The sequence below is a fragment of the Sus scrofa genome, chromosome 1 (genome assembly GCF_000003025.6).
Source record: "Sus scrofa isolate TJ Tabasco breed Duroc chromosome 1, Sscrofa11.1, whole genome shotgun sequence".
In the NCBI taxonomy this organism is placed as follows: Eukaryota; Metazoa; Chordata; class Mammalia; order Artiodactyla; family Suidae; genus Sus; species Sus scrofa.
This window is the reverse complement of record NC_010443.5, coordinates 37,832,405-37,852,326: the sequence shown is the minus strand read 5'-3', so window position 1 is coordinate 37,852,326 and position 19,922 is coordinate 37,832,405. Positions and strand designations below refer to the sequence as shown.

Below are 19,922 nucleotides of genomic sequence, written 5' to 3'. Positions count from 1 at the left end.
GGAGGCCATGGATTTGGTTTTAGACTCAGTTTGAGGTATGTGGCGGGAAACAAGCAAGGGATGGAGGTATCAGAAAATTGGCAGAGAGGTCTGGTCTGGAGGTTTACTTGGGGAAGCCTTGAGCATATGTGTAGGATCGAAACCATGGGCTTAAGGCATAACACTCAGAACAATCTGTTGTAAATGGAGCCTTGGAACCTCAAGAAGTTTTAAGAGATAGACATGGGAAGAATTGACAAAGAGAATGTGATGTCCTAGAGGTCAGGAAAGGAGCAGAGGTCAGCAGTGTCAGAGGAGGTGAGGAAGACTGTAGATTCACCAGGGCGGTTAGGTGAGAAGCACTTTGGGAATTCTGTAGAGAACGACTTTAAGTGGAGGGGTGAGACAGAAAGTAGTGGGTTTTAAATATGGACACAGAAACAAAAAGATTAAATCATCTTTCAATTAGCTTGGCTGAAAATGAAGGGAGACTAATAGGAAGAAATTAAGGCATATAGGGGTCCTACTGGGATTTTTTGTTTTCTTTTATGATAGGAGAAACTTAAGCATGTGTACATGCTTGATTGTCTGACGTTTCCAGAAAGAGTTGAGAGCCCTGAAAAAGCAGGTAGAAATATTCGTCTCTGGTAGATCAGGAGGTCTTGATTTCTACCAAAGAGGAAGGAAGAATGGAAGAATATGTATTGGGCACAGAAAGTGGAAGGGCTTCTCACCTGACCGCATTAGATTTTACCCTGTCGGTAGGAGGTGAGTTTGCTGATTGCATGTGTATCTGTCAGCTAAAAGGGAAGGTTGGGGTGAGACCTTGAAGAGGAGGGGAAATTAGAAATTTGTGTGTAAGGGAAGAGGGACCCACAGAAGGGCTGCTGTTTAATGATAGTTCCCAGATGCACTTGGGAGCCATCTGCTTGTCTACAGGAAGACGTGAGGAGGGAGATGCAGGTTAGACGGCGTATGATTGTCCAAGTATCATATTTAGAAAGGCGTATACCACTCTTGATTAAGTATTAAAGAGTTTTGGTGGCCACTAGCAGCATGGCATTATTATTCCAAGTGACTAATTTTGCCAGGTCTGGGTAGGCATCCACAGGGACTTGCTTAGTGACAGTGTGTCCAGGCTCTGGCAGTGATTCAGTTTGGATTAAAGCATCAATAGGTGTTCGCTGCCACCTATCATCATCACCATCATTCGGTTTACTGTGACAATACCAGAAGTTTCTGGAAGGTTTACAATTTAAGCCCTTACTATAGAGCATGAGCATGTCATCATTGCTCCATTTTTCTGTGGTGGAATGAAGAACAAAAGGCACTGTGTATTCCTGTTTGAGAGGGCCAAACTAGAACAAATATTAAAAACCTTTATCCAAAAAAAGAGAGAACCAAAGGTAGATTTTTATCAAGTGCGTCTTTTTAGGAAGCCCGTTTCCATATGCAGTTCCTATACTCTCTAGGAATGGCATTGCTTTCCTGGGAGACCCTTGATTTCATGGAAGACGAGGTATGTGTGTGAATGATGTAACTGCCCAAATCTATCTCCCTTATTAGATGAAGAGAATTAAATACAAAAAAACCTGTGATGTACTCATAGTACAGTAGCATTTTTTCACATGCAAAGTGTAGCTGTCAAGTAATAGTAATAGGGAGTTCTCACGTGGCTCAGCAGTTAAAGGATCCAGCATTGTCACTGCAGCAGCTTGAGTCACTGCTGTGGTGTTGGTTCAGTCCCTGGCATGAAAACTTCCACATGGTGTGGCCAAAAAAAAAAAAAGTCATAATAATAGTAGAAGCTAATTTCGGGACCCCAGATTAGGATCATATATGTGTATATATGTGTATATATCCTCTCTCTATATATATCCCCATATATATATCCTATGTATATATCTCCTATATGTATATCTGTCTCTGTTTCCTGATATATATCTGTATGATTCCAAGAGAATTAAATTTCTAGAGTATGTATAATGGCAAAATTTATCATAATTCAATATAAAAATGAGGTGAGAACATATAATAAAACTGGAAATAATACTAATACAAAATAGCATATGTACTTATATATAGTATTTATAAATGCTATGTAAAGACATTTAAATTATGTTACTATTCTCCCTTCTACATGTTTTTCTATATTTGGCCTAGAAGAGAAAGGCCGAAGAGTTTTTTTTTAAAAACTTGAATTTTATTTTGACTTATGACCATTTTCTCTGTTAAAATATAGTGATGTGTTTTACTGTTTTCATGTAGCGCAGAGTCTGCTGATGTGTTCTCTATTTTACCATCTTCCTATATACTTTATTTTAGCTAATTTTCTTAAGTGGATTGTTGTTTCCATCAAAAACCTCCCATTCAAGCTTTCTCAGTTCTGATGCATGAGCAGTATTTACCCTGTTGGCCAGCAGCCAAGTCAAGAGGTTGGAACCTTTGTATTGCAATCTCCTAAAGAAATGAAGAAACTCCGTTGCAGCAGAGTAGGCTTTTCTAAAATGTATGTGCAGTAAATCAAGACATTTAACACTGTAGGCATGCTGGGTATTCCAGTCCTTTTCCAATATAATAACAAAACTTTTCAGTAAGAGTTTGTGCTATATTCATTCAACCAAGCTTTTTGTAGATGCCTCTCTAGCCCAGTCGTATTTTTAACATAAATTGCTATGCTCCTAGGATAAGATTTCTCTCTGTTTTAGAGGTATTAAAATTCAAACATCAAAAGAAAATACAGGTGTTTTTAAAAAAATACATTTTTTTCTCTCTTTATATTCATATACCCTTTAACTTTGTCCCTGGGAGATATAAAGGAAGACTTGGTCCCTCTACACTAAACAGTATTTTATATCTGGAAATAATGATTAGAAGTCAGGCAGGGAATTCTATTTTTCTTTATTGAATCTAAAAACTCCAGGTAATGAACAGACCATTCCTAGAACTAGATGGATGGTGCACAAAGATACTTTGTGTTTTGGCAGGAAAAGGCTCTGTTGAAATTCCTCTTTTCAAGTTAGAAAACTGCGTTGACTTGGTTTAACATCTAGGAAACCATCGATGGATGCATGCCAATAGTAAAAGACCAAAACTTATAGGGGGAAAAAACCACAAACATTAAAGTGGCTGTGAGTTAAAATACAAGAATATGTGTTTTTAAGGTTTGTCAAACTCGGACTACTTCCAGGTGTACAAGTAGTATCATAAGGAGTGATTTTTGTCTTTTATTTGTTAACCAGTTTTCAAGAAGAAAGGTTTCTGAATGTTTTTTTAAAAGACTGTTTTGACATCGGCTCCATAAAAGGAATGTCACTTTCTGTGAATTAGCTGAGATGACGTCAGCACTGTGTGGGAGGAGATTCCCATAGGGTTTCATTTACTTGGGAAATGTCTGCTTTCTCCAGGGCACACTGCAGTTAGGACAAAGCCCAGAATTCATTAGTGCAGTGGTACAGGCTATAAACCTAGACTAAGTGTATTCAGAAACAGACTTAAATAATGTTCGTAGTTCAGTTTTGATAAGTAAAATCCTGTACCCATAATTCTCAGTATTCTGTCTTGTTTTTAAGAGCAATGCAAAGTTTTGGTTTACTGGTTTTGCTAACAATTCTGGATCTATCATCTATTACAGTTCAGAAAACACTAATGCAAAAAAATAACTGCATAATAAAAATTTTAACAGAAGTACTAGAACATTAAATAAGAAAAAATAATTCTACCACCTGAAAAATCCATTGTTAGTAATTCCTTCTTCTTCCCTCTGAGTCCGTGGTTTTTTCACATGTGATTTTACATATTTAGAACATATAAATACAATGTTTTCTTACCTGACATTATTTGGTATGTATTTTAAATAATTTTTCATACTTTTCTATTTAAGAAATAAGACATAGTCACATCTATGCATTACAGTCCTTTTCACTCTTCATGGTTTAACTAAAATGCCTTCTTCTTTCCCATTTTCTTTTGAGCCGTCAACACCAGTTCTTATGTGTGCTTCCCTGCCTGAGCCGTGGTTATTTATGCCCATGTCTGTCTCCCCTAATAAACTGAAAATTATTTGAAGGTAGTTGATTCATCTTTGAATTCCCCCCAGTAGCTAGTAGAGTGCCTTGTCTATGGTAGGCACTGAATAAATATTTGAGTATTGACTTAATCCATAGAATTATTTCCAGCAAAGTAATTTAAAATGAAGTTGAGGTGAAAAGAAACAAGCAGAGCTGTAGGAAGAAAATGGCAATAGAAAGAGAAAAGAAGCGGTAGTATTAATTTCTGATGAGGTAGAATTTAAATGTAAAAACGCCAAATAGACTATTTATGATGTCATAAGCTTGTATGTAACAAGCAACATTACAGTCAAATATATAAACCAAAGCTATATAAACTAGAAGTGCAAAGATAATTTGAAAAAAACTTATAGTAAGCAATTTTAGTATTTCTCTCAGAATCAGATCAAGTAGATAAATAGCGAGCCCATAGAGGAGTTCACTTAAACCATTAAAGCTCTGATGTAATAGAAACCAATATAAAATCTTACATCTCTTGATTAGAGTATTTTTAATGTCCAAGAAACATTTTAAAAGATTATGTAAATGGCTAGAAAAGAACTTTAATACTTCAAAATTAATATTTTTATGGTACACTTACTGTATTCGCAATCAAGTAGAAGTGAAAATAAATTTTAGAAAAAAGTTACCAAAAAAGTTTTAACGGCGTAGAAATTGAGAAACACTTAAAGAGAAAGGAAAAAAATTATAAACTCAAGAAAATAATGAAGACAGACTATTTCATACCAGAATTTTTGGAACAGCAAATACTGTATTCATTATGAAAGGGTAAAAGCAGAGAACAAAGTGATCATAAGAGACTAGGGAAAGAATAACAAAATGAAACAAATAAAAATAGGACAAGCATAATACTAACTAAAAATCAAAAGAAAGGAACACTAAAGGGAAAAAAGCAATATAAAGGATAAGCAAGCCCCAAAGCTAGTCATTTTAAGAAACAAAATTAGAAGAGCACTTATTTTAGGAGCCTGATTTAAAGCCAAATTAAAAGTAATGAAAATGAGAAAAAGACAGGAGGAGAAAAACAAACAAGATAAGGAAAGAGATAAAAACCAGAGAGAAAAAGAATATTATTTTGCCACAAGGATATTCGCAGTAAGAGAATATTCAATTGCAAAAAGGTTGAAATCTAGAAAATAGATGCTTTCCTAGAAGAATACATGCCCCAATGTTTTCTATTTATAATTGACCTGTTCATATTTTCCACTTCTTCTTGGGTTAAATTTGGTAATTCTTAATTCCTGGGAACTTTTTTCTTTTCTTTTTCCTTTTTTTCAATTTTTGTTGTGGTCAAGGATAATTCTGTTTCCCTAGTGGGCAGGCCACACCTGCATGATGGCCTTGGTTTCTGGGTATGACATTTTTACAAACCGAAAAGGTAAGAAGAGGGAAAGTCTTCAAACAATAGGTGAGGAATAGTTACAGTGCGATGTTTTCCTGGGGGGGAAAAAAGGACTGAAGGGTCGCAATAGCTGTCCTCAGGTGTTTAACGGTCCCTCAACAAAAAGTATGGGAAAACATGTTCTATAAGACCCAAAAGAGAATTCAAATTACCCTGGTGCGTACATGCAAAAAACTAGGGGAGATAACACATTACTCCTCTGGGCTTATATGTCTATTTTTTGCAATAATTTTCCTTGACTCTAGTACCTTAAATACACTCGCATTTGACTCATAGGCTCTAATTGGGCACTAATATGCGTATGTCCTCAAAATCAACTATTGAAATTTTTTTGCTTTCTTATTTCACTTTTCAGACGTGTTAAGTGAATTTAATATGATTGGTGGAAGAGCAGAATAGTTTTCCATAACTAAACCACTGGTGGCTTTTGCTTTGGTTTGCTTTTGGCATTTTTAGGATATTTAAAAGGCCAAGGAAAAGACACCAGTGAAGAAGGGGAGAGAGAAAGTATAAAAGGTTTCTTGTGAGCTCTGTAAATTTTTTTTAAAGCTTAAAGTTGTTTCTACTCTGAAATTTTCACTTACCCCCCTTCACTGAAGTTAAACCTCTGGGTAAAACAAACTCTTAAGGTTCCCCTCTATAGAGTAATGCTGATATCACTCTGTGATACTGAATCAACTAAAATATTTTCAGTGCTATTTCATGACAATTACTGTGAACAGTATAGCTACATTTCTATAACCATGCATCTGTATTTCCATTCTTGGTTAAATTTATTTCAAAAAGGGGAATGTTTTTGATGTAAATGTATAAGATTGTTTTTCTTTTATTTCTCAGCATTCAGTTCTGTTTATTGGAATACAGCATAAACATGTCATTTGTACCTTTATTTATCTTCCTTTATGTAATTAATATGCTTTTGGAGAAAGGACACTGAATTGTGAATGAGAATACCAAATTATGAATTAGAAATAATTAGAGAATTTTAAATGTTTTCCTTGCATACGAAATAAGCATAAAAGTTTTTTAATTTCTGAAGTTAATTTTGTGAAATACTGCTGTCTATCAATGAAGATAAATATTAGCAAACGTTTACTGAGTATTTTCTGTCAGGTACTGTTGCAGGTATTTTATGTAAATTAACTGATAGTCTTCTAAACAACCAAATTTGATTGGTAAATTCCCATTCTGATTTTGACGGATGTAGATGCTGGGCAAGGAAAAGATTAAGAAACTAGTAGTAAGGACCAGAGCCAATTTGAGTCTGGAATATACTATATTCCACAGCTTTTAAAGCTGGAGCTAAAGCTCCAGAGCTTACATCCTCTCGATCTTTTTGTAAGTTAGAGCACATATATAATTATACAGTTTTAGAGCCAGCAGGGAATCCTAAAGGTAAATTAGTCAATCTCTAAGAGAGTTGGTTGTGTGTGTCCCTGGGCCCAAAGATCTGAAACCACATAGATAACACCATAATCCTGTATCTGGTTCCCATTTTGGGATTCTTTTCATAAATTACCTGTGCAGTGTCTTTCTTTTCAGATTGTAATAAATTGGAATATCTGATTTAGATTAGTGTAATGATGAAAAAAAGTGTAGTTACATTTCAACAAACTAAGCTCAGTTTTTTTTTTCTTTTGGAAATATCTCTGTCTTTGTTGTATATCCAAATGTCTAGTCTATTCTAAAATTTCTGCCTTTCAGAAGTAAATTCTGTCAATTTAGTTGAGTATGTTCTCATTCTGTTTATCTGAACACACATTATACATTTCTCTTTCAGTTTAAATAGTTACCCAGTAATTTGCTTTGAAAAAATCCCTTCATATTAGTATTCTTTGGGGACTGATTAGAGTTTGGGTGTTGTCTTCTTAAAGAATCAAGATAAGTTATTGAATCCTAAAAAAATGTTTTCTTACAATCTAATAATACATCACAGTGTTCTTTTCAAGGAAAAAAATTGGATTAGGTTTATAATTCTTTCTCAAAAATTAAGGAAGAAGCATTTATTACTCTTTGAATACCCAAATCTTGGATAAAATGTTATTGTAAGCATTCAAAAATTATTCCTTTTGTGTCACTTTGTTGCATCTTCACTGTGAGTTTTTAAATCTGTTTAATTGAGAGCAAATTAGGACTGTCTATTAAAAATATAAATATGTTCCCTTGATCCAGCAATTCTAACATAGGGGATTTTTCTTCCTGATACACTTTGAACATGTGAATAATTTATGTATAAGATTATTCATTGCAGCATTGTTTGCCATAGTAAAATATAACTAGAAACAATATAAATGTCCATCAGCATGGGAGATAAGACTGGTTATAGTACAGTGGAATACTAGGCAGTTATTAAAAACTAACAAAAAAGGAAACTCTTCACGTGTGATATGATGTATCTCCACAATATATTGTCAAATAAGGAAAACAAGGTGAACATTATTTGCTATCCCATTTGGGTTAAAAAAGTAGCAATATATGTATTTACATTTCTGGAATATGCTTAAAAATTTTCTTGAGAGGAAACAGCAACATTTGGTGAGATAGATGGGAAACAGAGTGTAGTTGTAAGAAAGAGACTTGCGAATTTAGATTGACTTTGTACTTTTTGGTTTTTAAACTATTAGACTTTCTGATCTTATAAAAAAAAAAAAACTGAATTAAAATGTGCTTAACTGGGGAGCTCCCGTTGTAGTGCAGTGGGTTAGGATCCAACATTGTCTCTTTGAGGATATGGGTTCGGTCCCTGGCTTTGCTCAGTGTGTTAAGGATCTGGCATTGCTGCAAGCTGCAGTGTAGGCCTCAGCTGTAGCCCTGATCGAACCCCTACCACGGAAACTTCTATATGCCTCAGATGCAGCCATTAAAAAAAAAAAGAAAGAAAAAACTATGCTTAAGTAGATAAGGAAGCATGAAAGTTTCGGTAGAAAGGAAAAAGGAAAAGTTTAAGTAACATAAAGGGGTGATTGTACATAAAAAATATATTTGGCATGATTGAATAGAAAACTGCATTAATTGTATATTTATTGTTTTAACTATTTAAACATTATTTTGTGGAATATTTGAGAGTTAGGAGAACTCAATGAATTCCTTCAAAATTACATGTCATTTTGGCTTTAATGTTCATTTCCCTGACAACTCATGAAGAGAAACATATTTTCACATGTTTATTGGTTATTTACACATCCTCTTTTGTGAAAAGCCTCAGCCAATTTTCTGTTGGGTTGGTTGCCTTTTTCTTATTGATTTGGAGAAGCTCTTCATATATATACTGTAAGCAAAACCTTGTCCTTTACATATTGCAAATATCTTCTCCAATTTGAATTTGTGTTTTCATTATTTGTGTTTCATTATCTATTGATGAACAGACCTTTAAATTTTAGTCAAGGAGTTCCCGTCGTGGCGCAGTGGTTAACGAATCCTACTAGGAACCATGAGGTTGCGGGTTCGGTCCCTGCCCTTGCTCAGTGGTTTAACGATCCGGCGTTGCCGTGAGCTGTGGTGTAGGTTGCAGACACGGCTCGGATCCCGCGTTGCTGTGGCTCTGGCGTAGGCCAGTGGCTACAGCTCCGATTCGACCCCTAGCCTGGGAACCTCCATGTGCCACGAGAGCAGCCCAAGAAATAGCAAAAAGACAAAATAATAATAATAATAATAAATTTTAGTCAAATGTATCAATATTTTTTAAATGGTGAGTTTTTTTAGTGTCATATGTAAGAAACCTTTCCCCTCCCCAAGGTCATGAAGATATTCTTCTTGATCATTTTTAGAAGTTTTATTGTTTCATCTTTTCTAACTATAGCCACAGTCTAGTGGTTTGGGGTAGGAATTAAGACAGTTTCATAATAGATATTTGAGTGACCCAGCACACTTTATTGTAAAACATGTCCTTCTCACTGCTCTATAGTTTCTTTTTTTTTTTTTTTTTTTTGTCTTTTTGTCTTTTTGCCTTTTGTAGGGCCACTCATGTGGCATATGGAGATTCCCAGGCTAGGAGTCTAATCAGAGCTGTAGCCACAGGCCTACACGAGAGCCACAGCAACACAGGATCCAAGCTGTGTCTGTGACCCACACCACAGCTCACAGCAACGCTGGATCCTCAACCCACTGAGCAAGGTCAGGGATTGAACCTGCAACTTCATGGTTCTTATTTGGTTTCGTTAACCACTGAGCCATGACGGGAACTCCACTGGTCTATAGTTTTGAAACATCAAGTGTCCATATTAGTGGTTCTGTTCTGAACTCTTTTCTGCTCCATTGTTCTCTTATTTATCCTTCTCTATCCTTGTGCCAGTTCACACTATTGTAATTACTGTAGCTTTATGGTTCATCTTATATCAGCTAGAACAAGTCTCATTGCTTTGTTATCAGGATTATCATGACTATCTATATATATTTTAGAATCAGCTTGTAATTTTGAATCCACCTTCCCCTCATAAAAAAGAAAGAGTGAGAGAGACCAAGAGGGAAAGCAAGAGAGAGAAAATAAGAGAGAGAAACTGCTGAAAATTTTATTGAAATGGCTTGGAATCTCTAGATATAGAATTTGCATCTTTACTATAGTGAATCTTCGAATTCAAGAACTTGGTATATGGAGCTTCTGCTGAAGGGCAAGGAATCAGCAGCGGCTCGGGAGGCTGGAATGCAGGTTGGATCCCTGTCCCAGCACAGGGGATCCAGCGCTGCTGTGACTTAGTTCGCCATCAGATCTGATCCCTGGCCTAGGACACACACAGACACACACATACATAAAAAGAACCTGAAGTATTCCTCCCATGTATTTGCTGCCTTTTTTTTTTTTTTTTTTTTTTTTTTTTTGGCCTTTTGCCTTTTCAGGGCTGTACCCACGGCAAATGGAGATTCCCAGGCTAGGACTCTAATTGGAGCTGTAGCCACCAGCCTACACCGGTGCCATGGCAACACGAGATTCGAGCCAAGTCTGCAACCTACACCACAGCTCACAGAAACGCCGGATGGTAACCTACTGAGCGAGGCCAAGGATCGACCTTATGGATGCTAGTGGGGTTCATTAACCACTGAGCCACGACGGGAACTCCTCAGTTGCTTCTTCTCATTTTTCCAAAAATATATAAGATATTTCAACATGGGGTAGAGAACAACTTTTGTTGCATTTATTCATATTTAATGTTTTTAATATTGTTATAAATTATATTATTTCTTAAATAGTATTTTGAAATTACTTCTTACTAGTCTATAGAAGTACATTTGATTTTTGTGTGTTGACCTATTCAGCAAATTTTCTAAATTCATTTATTTATCATAATAGTTTAGCTGTAGATGATTTTGGATTTTCTACATATACAGTTATGCAATCTGCAAGAAATGGGGGATTTTATAGCTTCATTTCTAATTATTTTATTTTCATTTATATTTTTCTCCTTGCATTAGCTATGAGCTCTAGTCAATGTTAAAAATGATGGTGGTACATACTTACCCCATTTCCAGTCTGAAGAAGAAAGCTTTCACTATTTCACCATTGAGTGTTACGTTTACTGTAGTTTTCTTATATATATAATGTATTGAGTTAAGGAAGTTTTCGCCTCTTCCTAGTTTGCTAAAGTTTTACCAAGAATGAATGTTGAACTTATCAAATAACGTTTCCTCTTTCTATTGAGATAATCATCTGATGTTTCTTATTTATTTTATTAATGTGTGAGTTATAGCAATTGATTTTTAAATGTTAAACCAATCTTGCATTCTTCCAGAAAAAAAAATCACTTTGAGTATAATATATTATCTTTTTCATGTATTGTCCAGTTTGGTTTGCTAATGTTTTGTTTAGGATTTTTGAATCTGTGTTTGCAAAGAGTTCAACCTGTAGTTTTCCTTTCTTGCAATGTCCTTAATCGAGTTTCAAAATCATGATTATGCTGGCCTCATAAAACAGTAGTGATCCTCCCCTCTTTTTATCACTATTCACTAAGAGTAGTTGTGCAGTGTTGATGTTGTTTCATCCTTAAATTCTCAGTAGAATTTACCAGAAAAACACCTGGAACTTAAGTTTTCCATGTGGGAATGTCTTTTTCTTCTCTTGCTTTTAAGATATTTTCTTTGTTTGATAATTGGACTTTTACTTGATGTGGCTAAATGTGATTCTCTTTATATTTTTCTTGCTTGGTGTTGAGAGAACTTCTGAGATATTTGACTCGATGATTTTAATTGGTTTTCTTAAAAAATTTAGCACAATGCTCTGTAATATCTGCTGAGTAAACAAAACAAAAAAGCATATTTATAAGTAAAGCAGCCACCTTCCTATAACCACTAATGATAAAAATCATGGGGAAATCCATGAACCCATAAACTAACTTGCCTCTATGGTGCTTCACAATGTAATTAATGCACAGAAGGTGTTTTGTCTAACAGTGCCTGGCATGGCGGATGTGCTGTATACATTTCATGATTGTTATTATTGCTTTTGTGGTATTCTCTTCTCCTTTACCATATTAGCATGTCCCTTTTTTAGAGAAAGAAGAAATCTGAAATCCCTTGGTTGTTAAGTGACTAAAAGGTCAAGGCACCCTGTAAACTATCTTGACCAACACTTAAAACCAAAATCAAACTCATAAACCAAGCAGTTGATAAATTGAGCTTCAGAGTCCAAGGTTTATTCTTTCTCTGTCCTTTTCTTGGGAGGATTTAATTAATTAATCTGCCACTTTTCCAGAGGTCTTCCCCACCTGTGTCACTAAATTACTTTTGAGTTCCCCCGGGTGGTAAATTAGCCATCTAGCTGGAGCATTAAGTGGATAATAGTGTCTCTTACTAGCGATCTTGGAGGCTGTGTTAGAGTTAAGTAATTTTGTTTTACAAGAATGGACATGTTTTTGTTCAGAATTGGAGAGCATATTTTACAGTGATATAAATAATGGTATTAGCATTGAATACAACAGAAATTTAGACCTTTGTTTCAAGTATATTAAATACATAAAATCCTATAACTAGAAGTTTAAACTGTTAAATTGATATTAAAGAATTCTTGTCATTTTGGGAAATATCTGGCTGGTATCATGGTCATATTTTTTAAACAACTTCTTATTTTCTTTAAACCCATGCTGAAATAATTATGATTGAAATGACATGATGTCTGGTATTGGCTTCAAAATATTAATGGAGGACCATGTGGGTCAAAGCACAGAAAAAAAAATTTACCAAGAGTTGATAATTATTGAAGCCAAAGAATGGGCACTTAAGTGTTTATAATACCAATCTGCCAACGTTTGCATATGCTGATTATTCCTAATCGTTTTTTAACTTTAGGCAGAATATAAATGAATAAGTGCCATTAAATCTCAGGTTGCTAGAAGAGGCTACCAACACAAATTTAATTTTAATTTTGTATTCTCAAGTTCCATAAAGGCAGGATTCATTCATACTTTATATCCTCGACCTTTGTATCCTTTACCTGTAATATTGTAGGTGTTCAACATAACAGTTTTTGGATGAATTCATGATCTTTACTAAATTTGCAGTGAACCGTTTCCAGCAAATATCAATCATCCATGTAAATTGTATTTTTTTAGAAACCTCTCAACAAGTGAGACCCACCAGTCATCAGATCATTCAAGCAAAAAACCTAGACTCACCCTTGATTCCTCCCTATACTTCATCCTCCATATCTGGCCCATCCCAAACCCATTAGTTACACTTCCAGAATTCACCCCATATCTGCTACCTAGTTCAGTCATCTGTCATCTACCACCTGGACACCTGCAACAGTCAGATGCCCCTGGTAGGAAGAACAGCTACAATCTAGGGTCCTACTGTTCTCCCAAGCTCCCCTTTTGTCTTTCTACAGTGTATTCTCCAGGAAAAGCCTGAACATTTCTTAAAATGTAAGTCATTCCTCCTCACAAAACCAGTCAATGGTTCATAGTGAACTTGGAACACAATCCGTACTTCCTATCACAGTTAATACGGCCTGCATTTCTGGTTGACTTAATATATGTTTCAGTCACTTAGTTCTGTTCCCTTCACACAGGTGCATTAGGCACCTTCTGCCCCAGAGCTTATCGTTTCCTTTGCCAGGCAGTCCCTTCCCCAAGTTCTCTGCATGACAGGCCCTTTTGTGCTTAGTTACCTCCTCCTCAGAGATACCTTCCCTGATGTGTAGTTTCTTCATGCTCTGATTACAGTTTGCCTGATTTATTCACTTGTTTATCATATATTTCCTCCAATAGAAGCCCTGTCTCTGTCTTGTCTCATCACCCCAGAATCCATCACAAAGCCTAACCCATAAAAAACCACATTTCATTGAAATCTACCATGTGATCAGTTGTAGGATACAGTATTATTTTATGTGTAACCAAGAAGATAAAAACACTGCAGATTAAACTCTAGCACAATACTGTGCTATACAGTAGGACCTTATTGTTGACCTTATTTAGAATGGTCTAAATGTCATAGTTTGCATCTACTAACCCCAAGCACAGGGAACTATGTCCAATCTCCTGGAATAGGCCATGCTGGAAAATAACATTTGAAAAAAGAATATATATGCAAATGATGTACAGCAGAAATTGATACAAAACTGTAAACAACTATACTATAATAAAAAATGTGACATTAAAAAAAAAAAATGTGAAAAAAAAACATACTTGGTCAGAACATAGTACTATAGAAATGTAGACACTGACATACTGACTATATGCGACGCAAGAAATAGCAACAAAAAAAAAAAAAAAAAAAAAAAAAAAAAAAAAAAAAAAAATATGCATGACTAAGTCACTTGGCTGAACAGCAGAAATTATCACAAAGTTGTAAATCACCAGTACATCTGTATAGCCTCTGCCTTAAGCTGTAATTGAAAATAACTTATTATAAAATATAATTTGTGTTACAACTCTGTAGTAAGTCTAATAGTAAAAAATCTGATTATAACTGTAAACAGACGTACCCAAAAGGGCAGAAAAAAAAAAAAATCACATTGGGCTAATATGTGAAAAACCTCTCTTGACCATGTTTTGTGCAATAGTAGCATAAAATGATATAGCAACTTGTATTTCAACAAGTCAGTACTAATAATGTGGTTTATGAAAGCCAGATTTTTTTTTCATTTCACTATCAGTCTGGTTTCTGCCCTTTACTGGCATGAAATATATCATTCCCAATCATCCTACAACCTGTAGCTTCTTAACTATCTTTCCTCAAGTCTGTGCCAGATAAACAGGCAAGTTAAAAGAAAAGTTACCAGGAGTTTAGGGTTTTTGTTAATTGCTCATTGTAGAGATTTTCTTTCCCCAGATCATGTGGCTTTTTCCCATTCCTCCTTTTGTCCTCGCAGCCGGCTTTTCCCATTAAGGTCAATGTGTTTTACCTTCTCAGAATGTCAAGTTCACCTAAATGAAAAAAGAAATAGTTGAGTGTTTGCCCTTTGGGGCTGTCATTGCCTCCCTTTGCCACCCGAAGGTGGACTAAAGAGATTATGATTCCATGAATGTAAAGAGTTCTATTCTAATACTTATGCAAAGCAATTCTAGGTTCTCCTTTTTGGAAAGCAGTTTGTTTTTCTTGATCTTTTAAGATTTAATTATGTCCACACTTTGTACTTGAATCTTATACTGTAATTTTTAATGCTAGCCATAGCTGGATTCCCCTACCAAATAAATGATAAACATAGCATTCCAGTATATTTCTTCTTCTCTCTTCCAATCTAACTCTATAGTTCTTTGAAGAAATTCATTTTATAAATTGTCTCAGTAGTAGCCAAGATCTCATAGGGATTTTCTTTTTTAACAATGTTGTGATTTGTTTAATTTTCTTACTTGTTCCTGTGATTCTGATGACATGGAAACAGTTATCTGTTCTTTACCTGGAAGATTCAGGGAAAATAAAGGGTTATTTCAGCAACGATTTTTATTTTTTTTTGCCAATTTATTTATTTATTTATTTTTTTATTTTCCCACTGTACAGCAAGGGGGTCAGGTTATCCTTACATGTATACATTACAATTACTTTTTTTCCCCCACCCTTTGTTCTGTTGCAACATGAGTATCTAGACAAAGTTCTCAATGCTATTCAGCAGGATCTCCTTGTAAATCTATTCTAAGTTGTGTCTGATAAGCCCAAGCTCCCGATCCCTCCCACTCCCTCTCCCTCCCATCAGGCAGCCACAAGTCTCTTCTCCAAGTCCATGATTTTCTTTTCTGAGGAGATGTTCATTTGTGCTGGATATTAGATTCCAGTTATAAGTGATATCATATGGTATTTGTCTTTGTCTTTCTGGCTCATTTCACTCAGGATGAGATTCTCTAGTTCCATCCATGTTGCTGCAAATGGCATTAGGTCATGCTTTTTTATGGCTGAGTAGTATTCCATTGTGTATATATACCACCTCTTCCAAATCCAATCATCTGTCGATGGCATTTGGGTTGTTTCCATGTCCTGGCTATTGTGAATAGTGCTGCAATGAACATGCGGGTGCATGTGTCTCTTTTAAGGAGAGTTTTGTCCGGATAGATGCCCAAGAGTGGGATTGCGGGATCATATGGAAGTTCTATGTATAGATTTCTAAGGTATCCCCAGACTGTTCTCCATAGTGGCTGTACCAGTTTACATTCCCACCAACAGTGCAGGAGGGTTCCCTTTTCTCCACAGCCCCTCCAGCACTTGTTATTTGTGGATTTATTAATGATGGCCATTCTGACTGGTGTGAGGTGGTATCTCATGGTAGTTTTGATTTGCATTTCTCTTATAATCAGCAATGTTGAGCATTTTTTCATGTGTTTGTTGGCCATCTGTGTATCTTCTTTGGAGAAATGTCTATTCAGGTCTTTTGCCCATTTTTCCATTGATTGATTGGTTTTTTTGCTGTTGGGTTGTATAAGTTGTTTATATATTCTAGAGATTAAGCCCTTGTCAGTCGCATCATTTGAAACTATTTTCTCCCATTCTGTAAGTTGTCTTTTTGGTTTCTTTTTGGTTTCGTTTGCTGTGCAAAAGCTTTGCAGTTTGATGAGGTCCCATGGGTTTATTTTTGCTCTAGTTTCTATTGCTTTGGGAGACTGACCTGAGAAAATATTCATAATGTTGATGTCAGAGAGTGTTTTGCCTATGTTTTCTTCTAGGAGTTTGATGGTGTCCTGTCGTATATTTAAGTCTTTGAGCCATTTGGAGTTTATTTTTGTGCATGGTGTGAGGGTGTGTTCTAGTTTGATTGCTTTGCATGTTGCTGTCCAGGTTTCCCAGCAATGCTTGCTGAATAGACTTTCTTTTTCCCATTTTATGTTCTTGTCTCCCTTGTCAAAGATTAATTGACCATAGGTATCAGTCAGCAATGATTTTTAAACCACTAGATGCTGTATATATAAGGACTTTCAAAATCCTCTTTTTTGTTGTTGCTTTAAAAGTAGTTAAATATGCTCTAAGTCTGGTACTTAGTAAGGTTGTGGCAAGGAAACTTTGTACTCAGATTAAAAAATCTGAAATACTTTTTCATCCTAACTGTTCCTTTAGCTGGCTCATTGTCTGAATGTTGTCCTACTGTTTCCAGAGCTTGTGTGTATGGTTTGGGGAGGTTGATAATTTGCTTCTTTGGTAAACCTGTGGCTTAGGTCCATTTAAGTCTTCATATTTGATTATCATTCTATTTAATGATAGAGAATGCTTAATAAGCACACTATCAGTCATTTTGGAAACATTATATAGTAAGTAATTATTTTGATACTTCCTGATATAGGTACCAAAGTGATTATCACTTATTATGTTAAGAATCATGCAAAATGTCAAATAATCCTTTACTGTAATCATGAAATAAGCAATACTGTATGAAAAAGAAAAAGAAGAGAAACTTAATAACCAGTGCCTTTTTTCCCTTCTCCCATTTGCTCTTTCATACAGGTACAACTTGGCCAAGTGGAAATCAAATGCCCTATAACAGAATGTTTTGAATTCCTGGAAGAAACAACAGTTATCTATAACTTAACACATGAAGACTCCATCAAATACAAGTACTTCTTGGAACTTGGCCGTATTGATGCCAGCACCAAGCCATGTCCTCAGTGCAAGCACTTTACAACCTTCAAGAAAAAAGGACATATTCCCACTCCTTCCAGATCAGAAAGCAAATACAAAGTAAGCATGTTCACCAGAGTTGTGGGTTAGATGTCACATGATGGGAGCAGCCAAATTAGGCCAACTTGTGGTAGGCATTAAGGGGGCTTCCTTCCCTTATCGGAGACTAAGGTGAGTATATACTGGCTATGATTCTGAAAATGTGCGGTTTGGGGAGGTTGATGATAAGAGAGAACTCTTGAGGGTTAAATTAAAGTTTTTCTTTGACTGTAACCTGTTTATACTTCATCTAGTAGTCTAATCAAAAGGCCAATTTTTTAAATAATTGTCATTGCTATTACTAAATATTAAATGAATACTATGACTTTTAAAAGAATTTAGTACAAGCTTGACTTTTTCAGTGGACCCAATGTGAATCTCTTAGTGTTCTGTCTATAATAAGTGAGGATAGTATCATATGCTACTTATTCATTTATTCAGCAAATACAAAATGTCAGTATATGCTAGGCAGTGTGCTAAGTTTGGGTGGAACAGTGGCAAATGTGACATAGTCCCTGCTTAAAAAATGTCTAATGAAGGTGAGAGAGACATATATTCTAAAATAGCAATTCATATGAGTTTTCAAAAAACAAAAACATTGAGTTCCCGTCGTGACTTAGCAGAAACGAATCTCACTAGCATCCCTGGCCCTGCTCAGTGGATTAAAGATCTGGTGTTGCCGTGAGCTATGGTGTAGGTTGCAGATGTGGCTCATATCTGGCATTGCTGTGGCTGTGGTGTAGTCCAGCAGCTGTAGCTCCAATTGGACCCCCAGGCTGGGAACCTCCATTTGCCGTGGGTGTGGCCTTAAAAAATAAAAAAATAAAAACATGAGAATCAGTACACTTGTACTTTGAGAACACCATCAGAGGAGAAGGGCCAGAGTGTCAGAAGAGGCTTCATGGAAAAGATGGACTTCTCCAGGCAAATAAATAGTGGAGAGAATTTCAGAGCGGCAGATGTGAGTAAGTGTCAAGCCGAGAGGCTAAGGCAAGCATGTAGGAAATAAGTGCCTAGTCGAGCCAGTGGGTATGGTAGCGGGAGGCAGCTGGTCAGGTATTCAAGAGCAGATTGTGTAGAGTCTTTATGCTGTGCTCAGGTTTGCATTTAATTCTGTAGGCATTATAGAAAGATGGTTCTGGCAGCATATAGAGATTGTCACAGGAGAGCCAGACTGAAGGCATGGAAACCAGAGCAGCAGCAACTGTGGGAGCAAATCCTTAATTCACAGCCCTGACCATACCTTAGACTCACCTTGAGAACTTTTAGACACACCAGTGCCTGGCCCCCAGGCACCCCCACAAATATTTGAATAAACTTCACCTGGTGACTCTAATGTGCAGCAAAATTGGGAACCTTTGCAGTAAATGAAGCAGAAAAATGATGAGGCCTGTAGCAGTAGTTTTCATCCTTGTCATTACAGCAGAATGGCAGGATGAAGTGGTTTCAAAGGCTGTTTGAAGTCATCTCCATTTAAGGTAAGTTTTTGCCCACGTTCCGTGTCTTGGAAGCAGTAGTTGCTACATTATTCATTCTGTATCTTTGAGGGGACCATGGTTTAGCAAGTAGCTTCCTCCACTTCTGCAGTGATGATCTGGTAGAGTAAGTTTGTCAAAACCTCTTAATGAGTCATTGGTCTTTGAAACTGCTTGGGTCTCGTAGTTAATTTTTTATTTATTACTTTGCACAGGCTAGTGTTGTCAAGGCATAACTCAGGAAACACTTTTTTCTCCTCCTCTAAAAAGTGCATTTATGAGGTAACAAAATTGTGTAACTGAAGTAATAAATAGCTTCACAGTGATTTTTGAATGCTGTATAGTCTTAGGTTATCTTTATTCCTAGTATATGTTATTGATGTTATTAGAAACTGCTAGTTTTAAAAGGACTTGCTATTCCTTAACTTAGGATTTTTTTAATAAATTATAATTAATATATATATTATATATTTATATAATTTATGTGTTTGTGAAACATATATAATTAATACATATATACATAAACTCAGACTATCCTATTTTGGAATCTATGGTAATTAAAATGTGTACCTAATTGAATCAAAGTGGAAATAACTTTAAAATATATTGTTCTTATGAAATGGGTGAAAGGAGATGTAATTTAAGGTGCAATTACAGCAATAGCAAAATGTTACAGGTACAGGTTTCATTTCATCCAGAGCACCAAATCATGTTGTGATGAGCATAATTTAGCACAATGCACATGTATTGAGAGTGAAATGGGAAAAATTAAAAATATAAGGTCCCTCGTTTGTATAATTCTGAGTGAACCAAAGGTACTCTGATAACATTTCTCAATGTCAGGCTTCCTCCCATGTCTATCGGTTGGGTTATAGGTAAGAAGAGAAGTGGTGGGCGAATAGTAAATTTGTCTTGTGGTTTTTGTTTTTT

General features: G+C 35.7%; 1 protein-coding gene across 1 annotated transcript in view; it reads left to right on the top strand.

The window, feature by feature from the left end:
- The window catches only part of RNF217 (ring finger protein 217), a 127,764-nt gene that overhangs the window by 59,796 nt on the left and 48,046 nt on the right, over window positions 1-19,922 (top strand). Inside the window, exon 2 of the mRNA XM_021072754.1 lies at window positions 17,305-17,538. Coding sequence (XP_020928413.1) covers window positions 17,305-17,538 — 234 coding nt within the window. The remainder of the gene's footprint in view (window positions 1-17,304; window positions 17,539-19,922) is intronic.